Below are 21062 nucleotides of genomic sequence, written 5' to 3'. Positions count from 1 at the left end.
CATTTGCAAAAAATCCTGCAAGAATTCCTCAGTTCTTATAGAAATAATTGATAACTGGGCATATGCAAAGCCTGACAGAGAACACCCCAGAAAGACATATATGCTGTTGTAGAAGTTTTGGTCTGGTTATCATGCAATGCATGTGAACTCATGTCATCGTAGTGAAACAGCTTGCTGAGCATAACATACAAATGTTTAATTTTATGCTTATTATGTTTGGAGGTTAAATAAGCCATATTAGTTCTATAGAAGGGAAATTAATTTTGCACCTACTTCTGGAAATTAAACCTGTATTTTTCCATAAACTTACAATACTTCCTGTGAGTCCAAAATAATTTAAAAAAAATTACTAGTTCATAAAAAAGAGCTTAGAGGCCATGAACAATATTTTGCATAAATTCAGCACTGAAATATCAGTCATTTTTTGTTCCTTATTATACTAAAAAAAAAACCTCCAAAAAACCAAGAATATGCAAATTTTTCAAATCTTCTATATAATTAGTACTCAATGAACTCTTAAGCATAGTTGACATTTCTAGAAATTAGGTTGTAATTTTGCTAAACTAGTAATTAACATATGTACTTACTATGTATGGCCACTTTCTGTGGCTCAGGCACCTACCATCTGCACTCAGTGTGACTTCAAAAGTCAGACTACTACTATTCTTCATTTCCATCCATAATCCTCTCAATCTCTTTTCACAAATGCCCTTCTGCCCTCAACCCCTAGGGTGCTAATTTCTGATGTTGAAGAAACTGAGAGGGATATCAGATGGAAAACAACAGCTAGTTTGTACATTAGTTCACAGGGGTGGCGCAGGGAAAAAGAAAGATAAACCAGCATTATTTGAAAAGATGCACTGCCTGGATCACAAACTGTCTTCCTTTTGTCCAGCTCCCTTTGTATAGCCATGCATATATGCAGGGTTGCCTTGGACTCATAATATTTGTTCAGCCTGTACACACTTTCCAGAGAATAATGACGATGTTTATAGTGACAGCTGTCCCTCCTGCTGCAAACTCTTTGGTTTGTTTTTCAACCAAAACCATTTCACATGAAATACATGTGCAGTCTAAAGAAAAACAAACAACAACAAAACCCAACCAACAAAACAACAAACCACCAGCTCTGAGAAACTCTCTCTTCAACAGAGACTCTCACCAGCTGTGTGCAGAGCTAAACCCTACACACATGCCTGTGCCCTCCCTCTCTACAACCCAAGGGATTTTGTATTCCTTTCTATACACAAGCACAGAAGAAGGGAGCACAGGACACTTTCCTGAGAACTGAAAACTGGGATTAAACTACTGCAGGATAAAGTGGATGCTGAACACTGTCCATCATCAAGAGTTCTGGCTTGCCATGGAAGCAGGTAATTTTACCTTCACTCTCCTCCCCCCCTTGCCTGTCTGATTGAGAACAGCTGTGAATGTGTGAATGTGGCGCTTTGTGCTGGACCCAGCACTGCCTGACAGAGATGAGATGACACAGACAGCACTGGGATTGCTTCCCTCTGGGGACACGTGCTGAAATATCCAGTCTGGGGACAGAGAAGAGTCTGTCAATACAAACCGGCCACTGAGGTGCCAAGCTGTCAAGGAGTTGAGAAAGGAGTGCTTACAGTGTGCCTCATACTCAGCAACACAAGTACCTATGCTATTTCATGCACCTAAACAAGATTATTATTAACTGCATATTTTAAACTTGCATACCTGAATTGCAATACAGGCAGAATTTAGATATCTAATCTCTCCAATTTAATGCTACATTAAGCATTAAGGACTACATTAAACATTTTAATATGTAGATTTCCAATTGTATAAGTGAATAGTGAATTAAATCCACACAGTATACTAATCAGGTATGGTGAAGCAATGACAAACATCTGCCTACTGCATAGAGTGTATTACAGAATATGGCATGCTTTGTGGAAAATGAAGAAATGTCTGAACAGAAGCACATTTAGATAAAAGATGAAAATCTTTGCCTACAACAGATAATCCTCATGCAAGCACAGATGCAGGTATAGTGGCTTCTCTTGCCTTATCTCTCTTCCCAACCCTCATTCCTAAACTGTAGTAAAAGTCTGGGTTTTTTTCCAGTTTTGCTCCTTTGCAAAAAATCAGAAATTCCAGCCTAACTGAATACAGTCAATGATGCCAGTTTTGACTGAAACAGTGAGAGGTATAAGAGCATCACGCATTTTAAAAGTTCCTAAGACAACAGCTGATTTTCATGCACCACTGAGGCAGACAGCATTATGAAACAAAGCATGTGGAATGGTGTACCTGGTTTAGTTCCAGTGTTGCATTGTCCTGAACTGCCTTTCTTGTCTTGTATCTTGGAACCTTCAGCTGATAAAATAGGGAAGAAAATGAGAGATTAATTAATCATATCACTAAACAATAGCTCAACCACTATAATAATGCAACTTAGACATCACCAAATTCCCTTTAAAACCAGACCATTTAAAACACCACTTTAATGCCATTTTGCATAGAAAAAGCTCTGAAGGTTACATAGAAAATACCAAAGCCACAATACAAGTTCCCCATTCAAGTTGAGGAAAAGAGTAACAAGAAGATTTCATTTTAACAAAGCTGTTTTTAATAAGGTATATTACTTCCCCCCCCCCCCCCCCATGCTAATGCTACACAAACAGCTAATTTTTAATCTTTCTTATTGGAGATGCCTTGGAAACCACTACTTCCAAAGAACAGCAGCCTTTATTTTTTTAAATTTAATTTCCCTTGCAGGAAGCTTTATTAATGACACTGATAAAAGCAAGCTAGGGGAAGTAACAAAATGAATAATGGTCTGCAGACTTAGAAGAAGAAACTCTCAAACATGTTGCAATGTTTGGATGCAATAGGGAGGAAACTGTGTTGTTAAAGGTGACTTGCAGAGCCCAGGTTTCTAAAGGTACAGTACAAGATACTGGTCAAAACTTTGTAGACTCTTTACTAACACAGCCATTACACAGAATTGGACAATCTATGACCTGAATGAATTCTAACAGAGAAGATATTCCCATCATTTTAACAGACTTTTGATGATGCCCTGGCAGAAAACAGATAGAAAGAGTTAATCCTGGGGCTCTGAATGCCCTTTCAACAACCCTTTATAAAGAAAACCGAAAAGATAAGTTATTACGCTTCAAATCTCAGCCATATCCTTGGTTCAGCATCTATTTATAATTAAAAGCCAAGCCAGGAAATCAGATGCCATGATTTTCTCAGCTTACTCCTCATCTTTATATCTATCAGCTGTACTATAAAAGTGTTTGAGTCCAGAACTCAGCAATCTGGGAAGAGTCTGAAGACAGACTGTAAGAATTCTAAGAACCTTTCCACAAAAGAGTTTGAAAACATTTGCAAGCAAGGGTAAAAAGACAGTTATATCATGAAAGCTTGGGAGAGGGAAAAAAATATAATTAAAATTAACTTAATCTGAATTAAAATTTCACTAGCAATGAAAGTTGGAAAAAAACCGATTAGTCCAGCTTTAAAATCTAGACAGATGTCACTGTATTAGATGCACTTCAGAAAGCATAATTCAGATTTTTCAGATGCCTCTAAGCATTTGCTGTGTTTGCCAGCTTTAGCAATATACACTCAGGCCTTACTGCCTCAGTGAGTTCATGCCTTTCATGGCCTGACAGAAGTCTTTGTTTCCCCTTTACCTCCTTCCACAGGCACATTTCAGAATAAACATAAAGGATAAGCATACAGGGGGGCTGGAGCACCTCCCATATGAAGACAGGCTGAGAAAGTTGGGGCTGTTCAGGCTGGAGAAGAGAAGGTTGCTTGGAGACCTCATAGCAGCCTTCCAGTATCTGAAGGGGGGCTATAAGGATGCTGGGGAGGGATTCTTCATTAAGGACTGTAGTGATAGGACAAGGAGTAATGGGTTAAAACTTAAACAGGGGAAGTTTAGAGCGGATATAAGGAGGAAATTCTTTCCTGTTAGGGTGGTTAGGCACTGGAATGGGTTGCCCAAGGGAGTTGTGAATGCTCCATCCCTGGTGGTGTTCAAGGCCAGGTTGGACCAGAGCCTTGGGTGACATGGTTTAGTGTGAGGTGTCCCTGCCCATGGCAGGGGGGTTGGAACTTGATGATCTTAAGGTCCTTTCCAACCCTAACTATTCTATGATTGTATGATTCTATTACAGAAACAAAATATACAGTGAGAAGAGGCAGAGTGCAGAACTGGGAATCTATGTGATGCTTTTTGAGGGGTGGAGGCAAGTGAGGGAAATAGGAAGATAGTGTTAATCAGCTCTTCCGTGTTCAAAAGCTGTTTTGTTGATAGCAGCAGTCAAAAAATTAGTCACCAAAAAAGGTGTGCAATTTTAAATAATTGTCAAAAAGAACTCACTCCCCTTAACAACTGTATGAAGTCTTTTGTGATCTGCAGAAGTAACTACTATTGAATTTAACAAATATTCATTCCAAAACATGGTAAGAACTGTCACATCTTATAGTCAGCCCAACAAAACCCAGAGGCCCGAAACCTACATCAGGATTCCCATCAGCCTGGTTCTGAGCATTAGTGAGAGCACTGATGTTCCAACAGCTTCAGCACAAATTTCTTTGCATCTCTCATAAAGCATATGAACATTATTTTCTTCAAGCATTGTGCCATAGGATTACAGAATGCTCCAATAACATCAAAACAATGGTCTAAAAGCCATCCAGTTAATACATTTGTGACAGAGCCTTGGTACACAAAAAAATATTTTTTCCATATTTCCTCCTCTGACATTTCCTTGGAATATTTTGTGACACCGTTTGAGTACACATTCATATGACCACTCATATGACAAGTGATGAATAAAAGAACAGATGGCACAACTGTAAGTTCTAACCATGCTGGATATCAAATAAGAACTGGCACATGTATTTAGTAACTAGTGTAGGTGTGCTCCCACATAAAATACCTCTTGCTCTAAGATACAAACAGATTAATCAGACAACTAAACATCTAAAATCCAAACCTAAATATTGACAACATAGGTTCCATCAAGACTCACTAACCTACTCCTGCCAGGAGAGACGTAATTCAGCTACCTAATGCTTGCTCTGTTGCTTATCTTGAACCACTATCTTTACATGGAGAGAATTAACATTGTATAAAGAAGTGCCAGAAGTAAGAGGATATTTTTCTTGAAGCATTCTGGAAACTTAAAGGGCTGAAGATCAACAAAGGGTCTGGATCAGAAGGCTGGAGCACCTCTCCTTTGAAGCCAGGCTGAGACAGTTGGGTTTGTTCAGCCTGTGGAAGAGAAGGCTCTGGGGAGACCTTAGAGCAGCCTTCCGCTCCATTGAGGGTACCTACAAGAAAGCTGGAAAAGGACAACCAACGGCATGTAGGAATAGGACATGGGGTAATAGCTTCAAACTGAGAGCAGATTTAGATTAGATATAAGGGAGAAATTCTTTACTATGAGGGTGGTGAGACACTGGCACAGGTGGCCCAGAGAAGCTGTGGATGCCCCATCCCTGACAGTGTTCAAGGACAAGCTGGACAGGGTTTTGAGCAACCTGATCTAGTGGAAGGTGTCCCTGTCCATGGCAGGGAGGTGGAACTAGATGAGCTTTAAGGTCTCTTCCAACCCAAACCATTCTATGATTCTATGATCTGTCTTGTCAATGTATGTCACAAAGAGGAGTCTGACTATCTTTTATTCAACCCCATAAGGTATTTTCTGATATATGGTTCTTCTGGTGTGTATTTTTTACTTTCTAGTGGTTCTGATGTTAAACCAAACATTAAGTGACTTTCCCATTGCCACAAAAGAGCCCTCCTGCCTACCCATCCCAACTGAAGGGGACATCATACAGGTAAATACTTCACCCCAAACTCTCACTGATGGGAAAAGCTGTAAAGAGCTGCACTATGCCACCTTCACTTTGCAAGGACCTGGTTCAGTTAACAGACTTCCAACAGCCACTCGGAAATGAACTCTCTAAGTCAGGATGGTCAGCTATTAAACGTTTCTCTTTGGCCTTCCTCTCAGGGAGAGATGTTATAACATCTGTCCTCATGGATAATACTTCCAGATAAGAAAGTCAGATGAAAAGCTTTGTCTAAGCAGGGCTTTAAAATATGCAACTTCACCTACCCATCCAGTGCATGGACTTCAGGGACTGCACAGAATCACCCACAGACTGAAATGCTGGCAGAATCAAAACCTTGTTTTCTTTCTAAATGCAACAGTGCAACACTATATTACCGTGTTTGGAAACTTCCCCCTCTCCTCCTTTAAAGGTAAAAGCATATATTTCATAGTAATTTTAAAATTGAGCTGTATTGTCTATTTTACTTCAGCTGTTCCTGCTAAAGGGTCAGTAACTGGGTAGCAACTGATGGTAGTAGAGCACTAGCCTGGCACAAGGGTTGCTCTGAACTTACAATTTTTATTGACTAAAGCAATATCTCTACTACTATATAACTACAACTTTATGCTCAACATTATCTAACATGTCACCCAGAAGTCACTGATGTAGAAAACTGCAGCAAGTCAGAGCTGGTTAGTGAAACTCCAATTTGCCATGAGGAGAGCTTTGACAAAGCTGCTTTGAACTTGTGGAATAATCTGCTCCAGCTGCCAGAAATACAGACTCTTGAAAGTAGTCACAGTTACTCAATTTTCCATGAGTTTTTCCTCCCTCTTTTCATCACATGCTTCTCCTCTAGTGTTACATAAGCCTTCATGAAACGCCTAATTGCAAGTATGCAAATGTAAATTTAACAAAGAAATAAAAGCCCAGACATATTAAAAATGCACAGCTATCAGATTATTTTAAGATATGTGCTACTGATAATAGTTTAAAAGAACAGAAGAGTATAGAACTTCTATTTTAAGGCAGCTTTAGGGGATTAAAACACAAGTGTGAAACAACACTGTGAACAACATATACTTTGGCAATACAAGCTAAATACCTGAGTTAAAATGTTGCCTATATATATATATACACACATATATGAGTATATACTTGATATCAAGCACCTAATTTGATAACAGAAAACAATGGAAAGAATTCAAACTAAGTTTTCATAGCTTCATTTTGCAATAGCAGAGAAAGAAATGTCACATTTGAAATTTGATCACTTTAGGTCATATTCCTGTGAATCCAGAACAAGATACATTTGCAAAATAAACTGGAGGACACAATCCCCAAAGCAAAATAAAAGATTCTGCTGCCATATTGATACTTGATCATTGTATTTTGGCCTCTTAAGGATGTAGCATGGTCTATTAGACCCTGAATGGAAGTGACTCCACTTATCAGAATCAAAGAACACTTAGGAACTCTCTCCCAGTTCTGCCATTACTATATGGCATAGTATGAAATGGAAAACTAGGCTTCAGTTTCTCCATCTGCAAAAGGGGTGGCAGAAGAGAGATGTACTGCTACTAAATACATACATTTAAACACTGAGCTCTGAAGTAAACTAGTTGTAGCACAGAATTTAGTATTTAAACATTTCAAAGGCCGAAAAGGGGATGCATAAAGCTGACCAGTACTAGGAAGGATATCTCTAAGTTCAGCTTTTAGTTTTACCTTGAACCAAGTTGAAGATCAGCCACAGGACATGGGCAGCTGTACTAATGGGTCTCTGCTTCCAGAAACAGAATCTCCAACAGATGAAATGCAGTGAGAAGGGGCACTTGGGGACCACAAGCAAGATATGGTGTCACAGAACTGTGCCAGGGGCAAGACATGCACAGCAGTCCCCACAGAACTGCACCCTAGCAAGACTCTGAAAGGGAAAACTGTGTGAGAGCTGCGCAGCCATGGATGAGAGCACAAGCACAGGTACACCTGTGCCAACACAGAGCAGAGGAAATACAGCTTATTCCACCTCCAACTATTCCCTTATGAACATTGCCCAAAAAAAAACCCAAATCCCCACACTTTTGTTCACATGCTTATGTAGTATTTTATGCCTAACGAGCACAGTGTAAAACTGCATAGTTTGAACTAGTCAAAATTAAGCAGAAACCAGGGCTTCCTAGGACTGTATAAGCAAGAATGAAGTAAGGTTACTCTAGGCATTTTTATCTAGCAGGTAGGGAGCAGCAGTTGGCTAGAGGTATCACTGTGCTGGGTGGAGTGTGTTGAAAGTGTGGACACAGGTCAGAGCTGACAATGTTTATTAGCTTAAATGCAGAGCTGCATTAAGTCTAAAATCTTGAATACCTGACTTGGGTAAAAATCAGCATTCAGTAACTGCCCGTTCTTTTCTAAAGCAACAGCACTGAATTTTAAGACTAAAGAGCTCACTTTATTGGCAAAACTGAAGTGTTTATCCTACTAAGAAATTCACATGAGCTGTGACCTAGGGGCTGGGTGCAGGAAAAACTAAGCTCAGTGTGAATTAAAGCTTTCCCACTGCCTGTGACTCTTGCTTTTCTTACATCCACAGCTTATGAATGATACTTTAGTAATATGCACACATGTAAAAGCTACTTTCCATATTTTCAGAAGAATATCTCATGCAAGCCTTATTCTTTGTATTATCAAGTGTCCATCTACATATATATATATACACTTAGATAAACAGCACACTAAGTAATACTTTAGTGTCATTTATTGCTCTAGAGTTAAGTACCGCATTCATTCCATACTTGCACTCCATACTTTTCTATTTGTGCTTTAAAATTAGAAGCTTGGGAACAAAGGACAGTGATTTCTCCAGAGATAAATAGGTCTGAAAATCCTACGGCTGGCCAAAAATTACCAAGATAAATGCAGCTCAGCTGGCAGATACAAACGTAAACCCAAGCAGATAGATGTCTAACGCTGAAATCTTCAGCATAAGTCAGGATAAAGTTATGATCTGCTCTCCTTTTCAGAAACATCGGAGACAGTAAGTCTTAAAAAATACACAAGAAAAAACTCACACGTGCGCATATTAAAAAACTACAGCTTTCACAAAACCCACTTGTCAATAACAACTCTGACACTACCCACAAGAAGAGTTTGGGGAGAAGTGCCCTGGCAATCAGTTCCAGCACAGCTGGAGACATTTTCTGGTATTGTCACACTGTACTGGAAGTTGGACTGACCTTGGACAGATCAACTTTCTTAGGCTGCTGCCTCTGAGCTGAACAATAAGTCAAGGCTACTCCTTGCTTTCATTTATTCACTGTGTAAGCACACTCTGAAGCCCCAGTCTTGTCCAGGACCCGATGTGCTTTTTCATAACATTATTATAGAACAGTACTTTTAGCGTATCAAATTTACACTACAATGAGTACTAGCTTTGCTTTTGTAAGCTCTTACATATACACACATAATAGTTATCGAAGTGCTTCAAAACAAGACATCGAGAAAATTCTTACTTTCAACTAACACATGCTACACCACAACCCTGATGAGAAGCATGGAGATGGATCAAGCAGAGATCCAAATACAAAAGCTTGAACATAAAACCAAACCACCATCTTTTTTCATCACTGAAATCTATTTGTACATACTGCTCAGAACACCTGCATCCAAGATGTTTATTCTGACATTTGAACCACACAGGAACCAAGCATCAGAACTTTAGTCTTATAAAACATCTCCTTTTCTCCTCCTCTGCAACAAGTTCAAACTTCCCTTTCCTGCAGGAAGTAATAAATGGTGGCTCATGGGTTACTGTTGGCCTCCAAAGTAGTCTGCCAGTAGTCAGCTCCTATCCACAAGACCATTCTGAAGCAAACTTCATCCTTTAAAAATCTTAAAAAGCCCTTCCCATGAAGCCAATGTACTGTCCTGGCAGCCAGAAGACTCCCTGAACAGTTACTGAGGGCAGGACAAACCAGCACGGTTAGAACTCTCTGCTCTGAGTCACTGTGTACAAACCGCTTCCGGGTGTTACCAGGAAGCCCCAGAGACTGGGGGTTCAGCTGTGAGGCTCAGAGGAATGCTAGGATTGATCTCAGAAATCAAGGTTTTTTTAGCGGAACAGAATGGAAATGCAAGGGAATTGCCTGGGGATGTGAGGACTGTAGGGCTGAGCAACAGGTTGTAGGAGGAAAAAGAAGAGAATCAGGGGACTCCCATAGAAAGAGAGGCCTGAGTGACATTAATGTGCAGCAGCTTGGTCACAAGAGCTGTTATCTTTTTAGGGAAGGGGGAATGCACTTTCTTTCTTACACTGGCTTTCTTTCAGGTTAATCCTTTGGGGAAGAGGATACACATAGGAACAGAATCAAAGTGTCAGGATGGAAAGTCTACACTTACTGTCAAGCCCCCTCCACCAAAAGAACCTCAAGCCCTCACAAAAGCCCTGGTATAGACAGTTCATAAGGAGACACTAGAAATACTTCTCTATGTGTCATTGTGCTGCCCTCTCGCCCCTGGCCACTTGAGCCATAATCACCAGCAGGTGTTGTAATGGCTGCATCCGGCTTACTCTGGACTTTGGAAAACAAATGGCAACACGGTAGTCAATGAGTGTGTGGAGCAGTGACTCAGGTGTGTTACTGATATGCAAACCTAACTATAAATCAATCATCTTACTTTACAAATAGTGACAGGCCAGGGCCCACTGAGCAATCCTTCATTGCAGTGGGCTGCACAACAGGATCTCCCTTTGAGTAGGGACACCTCTCCAAGTTATTTCTTGAGGTTAAGAGATTCCTTGCCTCAACAGTAAACTTAGAAATCTTAGCGAAGTGATATAGAGGACTGATTGCACATACATAATCCTTTAGACAGACTACTGACCAAGACTGTGACTAAGTCTGGATCCAGCCATACCTAGACTCCTCTCAGAGAAAGAGTTTAGAAAGCCAGGGGGTCCTTTCTGAGCTCCACGACTCAATAGGAGGGTCTCCTTGACAGTTCTTTCTGACCCTTTCCTCTATGCAGTAAATATCCAGTGTACCTTGCCATTGAATCTCATTAAACCACTGTCATACCTACTATCAACCCTTGTTAAATCACTGCTTTGAGATAATAAGTATGTTGCTGCTTCTCTTATGAGTGAAGCACACCATTCCATCCACAACACCCTAACAGAGCTATCACTTCGGAAGAAAAACAGAAACATATCCAAACCAACATCCTCAGGCTTCTTAATTTAAATGCTTCAGAAAACCATAAGCACAATGAGTACAGTTACATGTTAGAGCTCCTATCAAAACCCTTCTGTAACAAAATATTCCAACTAGTAACACTGATAAAATTATTTTGAAAAGATGTAAAAGGCTCTGCCCATTACTATAGCAGTGAGGCAGTAAGAACTGTGAATTTCTAGAAGGCTTAGCTCTAATGCACTTCAGTGATTTAAAACTGAGATCTAGACCTTCACTTTGAAAGAAGAGGTGTGCCTAGTTTTGCTTAGATGTCAACTCTTAGATTCTCCTGTTAAGGGAAGTAGGTCAAAGGAACTGTTGAGGAAATTAGGGTGAAGAAAAAGTACTTACAGACTATGGACCAGTTTGCTATTTTTAGTACAGCTAATACAAGTCCTCACAATTTCAAATGTAAGCTTTTTGAAATTTCCATCATTAGCAAATGTAAAATGCCTATTCTTTTAAAGTTTAAACAGCATTACTTACAGAGTACATTTGCAAGTGAGAGGTTTGACTCAGAATATCTATATTTAATTTCTTGCTGAAATAGTAAAGCAAAGCAAAGTTCCTGCCTTACTGAAACACACCTATGAATCAATTTAATATTAAAATATTTTCAGGTTTTAGAATTTTGAATCTGAAGTACATATTTTCATGCTTCCAATACTGTGGAGCTCAATGGCGTGGTCTGCAAACATAAATACATTAAAAAGACACCAAGCTGCAGTGATCATCCCAGTTCTTTTTGCTCTGGCATTTGTCACAGAAGTCTACCATCAGTTTCCATACAAAGCAGTATTACTAACGTTCTTTATCTCTGGTGTCCTTGCTAAACAGAAATGAAAACTCATCAGCATTAGTGTTTGCTGCTCATGGAATAGTACAGAAGTTGCCATTGTTTTACGTTGTAGACTAGGAAGGTAAACAGATGATTTTAACTGTCACAGCTAATTCAGCACTGAACTGTAAAACACTAAATCAGAGGCATAAATAGATGTCTTTGCAAATAATCGACAGACATAAAACTGGATTACACAAATAACTACAGTGAAAGGGATACTTTTTTAAGATTAAAATTGTGTAACTGCCCTATGGGAGATCCATATTTATAAAAGATTACTTTTGGCTGACTATGTTGGCTTTAAAAAGCATTGCATTCTAAAATATTAAATAAAGCAGGAGAGCATACCAAACAGTGCCTTTGTAGGAGGAGAGCCGTTATGCCACTTAGAGTTTCATAAAGATAAAAGAAACACAATAACTGTAACAGCACTTACAAAGAAGCTGACACATTATTTCTTCTGGATAATCATACTGCATCATCTTATTGCAATATGAAACAACTGTATTAACACAGACACTGGAAAAAAGTCCCTGTTATCTGCTGAAAAATGCCTGTGCTGTGAAGCAGTGGCTTTGCAGCTGACCAGAACGCTGGCAAGCCCAGACAGATACAGATGAGATACACAAATGGAAGCTTTTTAAGTACATATCACCAAAATAAAAGCTGAAATGCCACCACCAGAAGGCATGCAGGGCAACCTCAATTCCAGACACCCAGCATTTTTTGCTGTGCAGCATGTCTTTGCCCATGTGTTCTACAAATGCCAAGACTGGGCAACAGGCAACCTGCAGTGATTTATTTGTGACCGTGCTGCTTAAAGGCAAAACAATTTCAGCCAAGTTGCAAGTGCACCAGCTGCCTCTCCTTCCCAGATTTCTGACTGCTGCAGGCAGCATTTCCTACCAGAACATCAGAGAGATGCCTACATCCAGGACCTGTGTCAGTGTATTGTAGTAGTTGTACACGGAAAGTCAACTCAGAGATTATAAAATGGAGCAGCTGCATATTTTTCTAGATAAAAAACTTTTCTGGACTTCAACTAGAGACCTTGCTCCAAACTATGAAGTAATTCCTGTGGGTATTTCCAAGTCACTCTGAAGCTGACACCTGCTGCTGAGACCTGAAAATTAGGCACAGATTAGCCTGCTTTCAGTATCACACTGATCCCAAGGTCAGATGCTGAAGCTGGAGAGAGCAACTTGAGTATTCATCATTTGGTATTCTTGTTCAGAGGGCACAATGATCAAAGCACATTGCAGCCTTTGAGTTCTGCAGATAGCAATTGCAGTACAGTAAAGTGAACATGGGGATAGAAAGAAGGGGAAAATACATACTTTGCTATACATTATTAAGCAATTTGAGTTTGAAATCTAAGCATTTTTAAAAGCAATGCAATGTCTTTGGTCTCAGCTTTCCAACAGGAGATGGTAATGATTTCTCTCCACAAAAATAAATCTAATAAAACATTCTTTTGATGACATACGCATTTTAACTAAAATGAGCATATCACCAAATGAACAATATCTACTGATTAATTCAAGAGACTCCCACAAGCTCCCAAAGTGACACAATGCTTTCTTCTTGCCAGCCCACTGACACAGACAAGCCATCACATCCCTACTGAACTCAGTGCATATCCATGCTTTTCTCTATGCTTTCAACTCTTCCCAAATTCGTTCAGGCTGCACTAGTCTGACAGGATTTAAGGCCACGTGCAACGAGGTCCATAGCTACCATCCCGGTGACTTCATGTTTAAGATACAGAGCAGACCTGTAACAGTAGTACTTCTGCCATGGCAACATACTGATCATTCAAAAAGCAAGGCGCAACTGTTTATCTATCTCACAGTAAATAATCCCTTTCTACAATAACAGAGTGAATCTGTTGCCATATGGGGACATCTCCACATACACATAATCTATTCAGGTGCAGGCTGCATATGCCTTTTGTAAGAACAAATCCTTCACTGACATCTCGGACTGTTGAGCTTTGCTCTTGACAGGCAAAGTTTAGACCATGGAAGCAAGGTGAGATTTTAGAACTGCTTTTTTTTTTCCCTATAAAAAATTCAGAGCAAATTCAGATAGGTACCGCTTTTCTGGACATTATATAGAAAAGACAGATTTCAGCAGCTCATTTTTCTGCTTTAATGATCTCCCTTTTTGTTGTGTATGTATCTGTAGGCACATTCTAACTATTAGAGTGCTTCTACACACACCTCCCAGATAAGGGCTGCAAGTATTTTAAAGAGACATACAACACCGCAAAAGATAGCTACTCTGCTCCTGGTACCTAATTATCTTCACATACCACCACATCAGGCCACTTAGGTTTATGCCTGGAACATTTGCTGGGATTGGTCTTCCAGAGCCAGATAAATTCTAGACCACCTGCAAGTTAGTAGTATCATAACAAGTAACACAGGTAACCGTTTCACTGCTGCTGGGTTTCCCAGGCAAAGCTCTGCAACTCACACATTTTGCAGAGATGTTCAGAGTCCTCCTTCCAGCCTTAGACAAATCAAGCATCATTAATGCTTGCCAGTTGCTATAGGAACAGCTACCTCTCAACTCCAGACAGCAGGAAAATTTGCAGAATCTGTGCTTTATATAAGCCCCATTAGAAGGGGAAAATGGAAGACCCAGGAAACTACAGATGAGTCAGTCTTACCCCTGTGCCTAGCAGGATCATGGAGCAGATTCTCCTGGAAAGCATGCTAAGGCACAGGAAAAACAAGGTGCTTGGTGACAGCCAGCATGGCTTCACTAAGGGGAAATCCTGTCTGACCAATTTGGTGGCCTTCTGTGATGGGGCTACAGAACTGATGGACAGCGATAGAACAGTTGATGTCATCTACCTGGATTTGTGTAAAGTGTTCGACACTGTCCCACACGACATCCTTGTCTCTAAATTGGAGAGACATCAATTTGATGGATGGACCACTCGGTGGATAAAGAACTGGCTGGATGGCCGCACACAAAGAGTTGTGGTCAATGGCTCAATGTCCAGCTGGAGACCAGTAACGAGTGGTGTCCTTCAGGGACTGGTGTTGGGACCAGTCTTGTTCAACATCTTTGTCAGTGACATGGACAGTGGAATTGAGTGAGCCCTCAGCAAGTTTGCCGATGACACCAAGCTGTGTGGTTTGGTTACCTCATCCCATAGCTTTTAGCCTTATATACACAAGTAGTCTGAATATCCACCAAATCAGTCGGTGATATAAAAAATAAAAAGAAAGAAAAAGAAAAAAGAAGTAGTATTGTCATTGTATGGTACCTTAGTTACCTGGGGAAAATCCACCATGGTGCCTGTTTGATTGTGTCTAACAGAACAAAGAATGCATGAATCTTGTTGCTTTGCTCTTCAGATCTAGCTTTTTATTGTTTTATATGAATGACACGACACAATAATGTAAAACATCTAAGCACTGCATCATGCTGTAATCAAAAGAAATCTATCTAACACTGTTCTAAGTATTCAAGAACAAAAAAATCCCCAGAACTTATTTTAAAACAAGACCCTCAGTTACCCAGCGTTTTGCAACAGATACCTTATTCTTGATACTGTGACTTGCACAGATCTTTTTGGACTAACATTTCTAGTAACTAAACTACAAACTGTTTCAAATCCTAGATTAAGACATTGAGATATAAAAAATGTTGCAACGAAGTTTCCATTAAGCTGTGTCTTCACAAATTTAGGTTTGTAGTACAGCCGAGATAGATCAAAGCCTAACTTCATTCACAGTTGTTTAGCCTTACTGATGAGAGGACTATTAACTTCCAAGAGCACAATTACATGCTTAATTATTTGATAGTATGTACATGCATAAGTTATGTGAAACCTAGCTGCATGGGTAGGTTTCACTCTGAAACTTCCTAACTCTTCAGTGCTTGAATTTGGAACCTTAAAAGTTAAGGAGAAGCTTGCATTATGTGCCGAGATACATCAGTCATCTGAAATTAAAAACATACAATCATAAAAAATAGGTAATTTTACAACCACCACCACTCCCTACTCCCCCAATTATCAAATTAGTTTAGGAAATCTTGTCACTGTATTCTCTGGGATAACAGAAACTGATTTGGCATACTTACACCCTACCACTAGATGGGGAGAAGCACACATTTTGCCGCTATTTTCCGTCCCTTTCTCCCCCTTGTGTCCTGCCTTTCTACTTTTTACCCTTGTAGTTTTCAGGCTAGCATTGTTATAACCCAAACACCCCACCTCTCTCTAGTGGCATCAGATCACTTTTCTTGCACACCCAGCAGCAAGTACCTGGGCAGCACAGGAGAAGAGCAAGCCCCTATGCTTGTAGTCAGTGTGCCTGGTGCCAAAGCAGCTCGCAGAGACTGGAAGCAGCGAGGAAAGTCCCACTCAGTTTCAGGAGCTCCAAGGAGGAGCATGCTCACTCATTCCATGGGACTGGTGAATTATGCAAACACTGATGAGCCCAAATCATTTGAGAAGAAAGGCTTTTTGGCTGCTTCAGTTCAGCCAAAAAGCCTGGACAAAAATATACCACTCAAATACTGAATGCATCTCGACCAGGCATGAGCTGTGACTTTTTATGTGGCTAATTTGGGTGTCTTCATAAGGACAGCAGGAGGAATAGCTCTAAAACCAAATTAGTACTCTTCCCAGTTTCAAATCTCTCCTTTAAAGCAGTGTGGCCTTAAGCCATCCTATGAGACCGATACTAAAGTGTTGGGTTTTTTTTTCAAGAGGCAAAAGTCCCCATTACTTTCCCATGTCTCATTCCTCAGCAATTGGTCCATTTGCTCAATATAAACAAAATAAAACAAGGAGGGAGAGAACCTGGCAAAAGAGAAACAGAGGCCAAACCATTTAAATCTAGCAAAGTTACAAAGAGACTGCAACAAGGCTCATTCAATGGGAAATGTTATGCAACCTTAGTTATTTGCTATCTGCCTTGTAAAATACAAATCAAGCATAAGCAGGATAAAATTCTCACTTCGGGTTATTTTATTATGCAAAACCTCTTGGCTTTACAACATCACTGAAACACTTCATGGAATTACTGCTCTAATTCACAGTGCTTCCTCTTTATTGTGGGTGCAGAAAACAAAGAATTTAGACCTCTAAGCCACATACTTCATTGCAGCAGCCTAACCATGACAGGCTGGTACCCACAAAAGTGAAACAAATACAGCTTTTTTCTGATAGCAGAGCTAAACCTTTAATTTCATGAAGTGTTCAAATTTGCCCCCATAAACAATTACAATATTTTGCATTACATTATTACATTATACAAAAAATTACATTATACAAAAAGATATTACATTATACATTACGTATTACATTATGCAAAACATTAGCAATATTTTGCATAGGAGTTGTATCCCTGCCTTTAAAGATGACAAGTTTTACAAGGACAGCTGCACTATATTATAGTGCACTATGTATACCTCTAGAACTTCCCATAGAACATGTTCTTGGTGCCAACTCTTTAGTTTTGTCAACCAAATAGAGTAAAAAAAACAGACTGTCAAATAAGAGTGCTTGCTGTAAGTGATTTAAACTATCTCACCATAATACTTCAAAATCCCATCTATTGCTCTGTAACGTACATTAAATATTCCAATTCAGCACAGAAAAACAATATTTGCATTACATAAATGGTGTAAAAAAAATAAATAAAAGGATGGGCAACATAATGCTGAAGTCATAGTATATGAGTCCACACAGCAATGCACCATTCACCATGTTTGAGTCATATTTCTGAAAACCCAGGCAGTATGTGCCAGTGCCTGGTAGCAAGTGGTAACAGGTCCAGTAACTTCAGACAGGGTGATTGGGCTTCCCCTCTTTGCCCTTAACTGGGGAGGGTGGGATGGGGAAGTGCTCAGGATGGCTTCACCTTCAGGCAAGTCACTCAAGCACTGTCCTCCAGCTCTTTCCTTTGCTCACCAAGACAGTGGTTGAGAGGCTAGCTGGTGGAGCCATTAAGTTTTCTTGTGGACAACCACTGAATGGAACTGGTTCCCTACCAACAATGCAATGGTTCTCACAAATTGCCTTCAGTATCCCCACACAATTTCCTGGCTTGACTGAACACTGTGAAGTTTTTGGTTATGTGGGAGACAAAACACCGGGTTTGGCTACACAAAACTCAGGGCCATGCAGATCAGTTACATCAGGCCTGATATTAGCTGCTTCCCAGGCTCTCTGTATTGCAATGATGGAGATTATTTTTAAAGAATGAAAATGGCCTTACTTACAAGGCTATCCTTTGAGCTTTGCTCTTATGAATGCCATTCCACAGGGAGACAGAGACTCATGAAGTCTGCTTCAATCCTTCATAAAAGTATTTGTCATCACAAAGGACTATAATACAGACTCAAAATTACCAACTCTGAGATTAAACACTAGCAGACTCCCACTAAAATCTCAGACAAAGCTTTTGTAATTAATGGAGTCTCACCAATTGCAAACAGCTCCAGATCAGGGCATTAGTGCTTTCCCTCATTCTGCCAGTCTTCAGTGAACCAAGGATAGAATAATTTGCTATGCTGAGCTTCACTTGAGAGCAGAGCATTAGTTCAACGCAACCATGCTCCATAAGTCTACTTATTCAGTCCTTGTCTTCCTGTTAATCAGGTGACCATCAGGTTGGAGTTGCTCATGTCATATACCTGCCTATCTTTCAATTAAACTCCTATTTCTATATACATAGCCATTAGAGCAACCAGACTCAGACATTTCTGCAGTAAGTACAAAATTATTTCTTCCAGAGCAGACACAGTATGTTACCACTTTATCTCAGGACACCCATTCTTGGTAAACTCCTGTCTCATCCTTTATATCCATGAGAGCACAGTATTTTCCACATGTCCAGGCAGTCAAGTAGCTCACCACTAGTGAGGTTCCAGGCTAATGAAGCTCTAAGAAATATGACTAAAATAATATAATGCACATCCACCTTATTGATTTGTTTTCATTCACACAATGGAAGTTTCAAAGTCAGTCACTGTGAAACAGTCACAGGGTGCTGCTTTGTAAGAAAGATCACCTTGGTCTGCAGCCCTTGATCAGCACAGCCAGGTGACTCCAGAACATTACTGTCCTTGCTCTGAACAATTAGGATTCGTATTACATCTATCCATAAAGGACACAGTGTACTCTCTTTCTGTCCAAGAAACTTTAAAACCTTAGTTTAAAAAACTGGAGTGCCAGCCAACTTACTTTCATTAGTGCTTACCTATTGCTGTGTCAGCTTTGCAATTAAAAAAAACAAACACCACAACAAACGCATCAGCACTTTTTACTTCCAACAAGCATTTCTCTTGATTTTAACAGAACACCAGTGCCAGAAGCTGATGCAACTAGAGACAAAACACTGCAAAATCAAGGTTTGCAAGACAGCAGTTTAAAGGTGCCCTCAACATGTATATCATCCACCAGTTCTTATCTGTGAGTAGCAGGTCCAGCAGAGGATGTCCCCTAGTCAGTTCACTGATCACTTGCATCAAGAATTGTTCTGGAATGTATTGAACTCATTTCCAGCACCCAGCTGCATTGCCCTTATGGGAAAGTGGTTAAGAGGTACACCCTTGAATACTACAAGCCTGTAACTGATTCTCCAGCTGCCTAAAGGCAGCAGAATCGGCTCCCTCTTCCTTAATCAGAGGTCTGCAGCAGACATTGAAAACACCACTGTGTTCCTTACACCCAAGATCTCTACTGGCTTGTCACCTCCCCAAGACAAAGCTCGAGTCATTCAAGCAATTACATAAGAGCACAACCTCTCCTCTTTACCTGTCCACACTACTTTTTCCTCTCAGGGCTCTTCAGCTGACAAGCTCCACACTATGCATGGCTTGACCAACAGGTCCGGGGGTGGATTCCCTCCCAGGCTGGATGTTTACTCTGCTGTCCATACGCAGCTTCACAAGTACAGATCATCACAGATGAAAACTGGTATATCATTCAATTTAAATAGCTTTATTTTGGGATAGGTTAGGAAGGGATAAGGAACAGTTTTCTTTCAGGGCCTAGAAAGCAGAAAAATAGATTCTGAAAAGAATAAAGCAACAAATAATGCAAAGTCTCCTGACTTCTAAAATTACTGTAAAGCTGAATATGAATTCTTAACATTACAAATAGGCTTGCAATCTTCAAGTGATTGAGGAACTGGCTGTTGTCATCACAGTAAGACAAAGTAGAATCCTTCCTTGCTAAATTACAATTCTTTCAGTGCTTTCACATAATACAGACAGGAATTATGCTGCTGTAAAAAAAAAATAAAAGTATCCTAACCACCACAGCTCTCCAGCAGACTGCTTTTAAAATTATTTATCTAGAGAAACACAATCCTTTGCCAATTGTTCAATGTTCACACAGCTTTAAAAGCTTTTAGATCTTTGGAAACAGAAATCTTTGCTTGGTACTCCTATACTATCGTGAACAACATTGCCCGATTCCAGATAGGGCCACATCAGTGCCACCATGCTAAATTACCCTCCATCCTTGAAGTTCCAAAAGTCACTAACAGAAAACAACCTCAAACCCATGCATTTTCAAAATACACGTAGTTCACGTCACAGTGAACTGATACTCATACCTGTTCAATCAGCAGTAGGATGTCCTAGCAGTCATCTCCTCCTAACCTCCTACAAATTAAAGCAGGCTAAGTTTAGCTATACCAGTTAAACCTCCTGCTATTGCTACATCTAGATTAGAAAGTAACAATAAGTAATATTAACTTAATTTGAGATTGTAGGGAGACAATAGTTTAATTGGTCGATGAGAAACTTAACATGAGCTGGCAGTGTGCGCTTGCAGCCCAGAAAGCCAACTGTATCCTGGGCTGCATCAAGAGGAGTGTGACCAGCAGGTTGAAGGAGGCGATCCTGCCCCTCTACTCTGCTCTTGTGAGACTTCACTTGGAGTATTGTGTGCAGTTCTGGTGTCCTCAACATAAAAAGGACATGGAACTGTTGGAACAAGTCCAGAGAAGGGCCACGAGGATGATCAGGGGTCTGGAGCACCTCCCATATGAAGATAGGCTGAGAAAGTTGGGGCTGTTCAGGCTGGAGAAGAGAAGGCTGCGTGGAGACCTCATAGCAGCCTTCCAGTATCTGAAGGGGGCATATAGGGATGCTGGGGAGGGACTCTT

General features: G+C 40.2%; 1 protein-coding gene across 10 annotated transcripts in view; it reads right to left on the bottom strand.

Moving 5' to 3' along the window:
- The window catches only part of MAP7 (microtubule associated protein 7), a 117620-nt gene that overhangs the window by 47912 nt on the left and 48646 nt on the right, over positions 1-21062 (bottom strand). For all 10 annotated transcript variants that reach the window (XM_061378475.1, XM_061378470.1, XM_061378471.1 and 7 more), the window contains exon 2: positions 2290-2355. In XM_061378475.1, coding sequence (XP_061234459.1) covers positions 2290-2355 — 66 coding nt within the window. The remainder of the gene's footprint in view (positions 1-2289; positions 2356-21062) is intronic.

The sequence above is a fragment of the Neopsephotus bourkii genome, unplaced genomic scaffold, assembly GCF_033783945.1.
Source record: "Neopsephotus bourkii isolate Nb327-2 ecotype Australia unplaced genomic scaffold, CSIRO-AGI_Nbou_v1 NB_1765, whole genome shotgun sequence".
NCBI classification, from domain to species: Eukaryota; Metazoa; Chordata; class Aves; order Psittaciformes; family Psittacidae; genus Neopsephotus; species Neopsephotus bourkii.
Note: the sequence above shows the minus strand (reverse complement) of the source record. Positions and strands in the feature narration are given on the sequence as shown.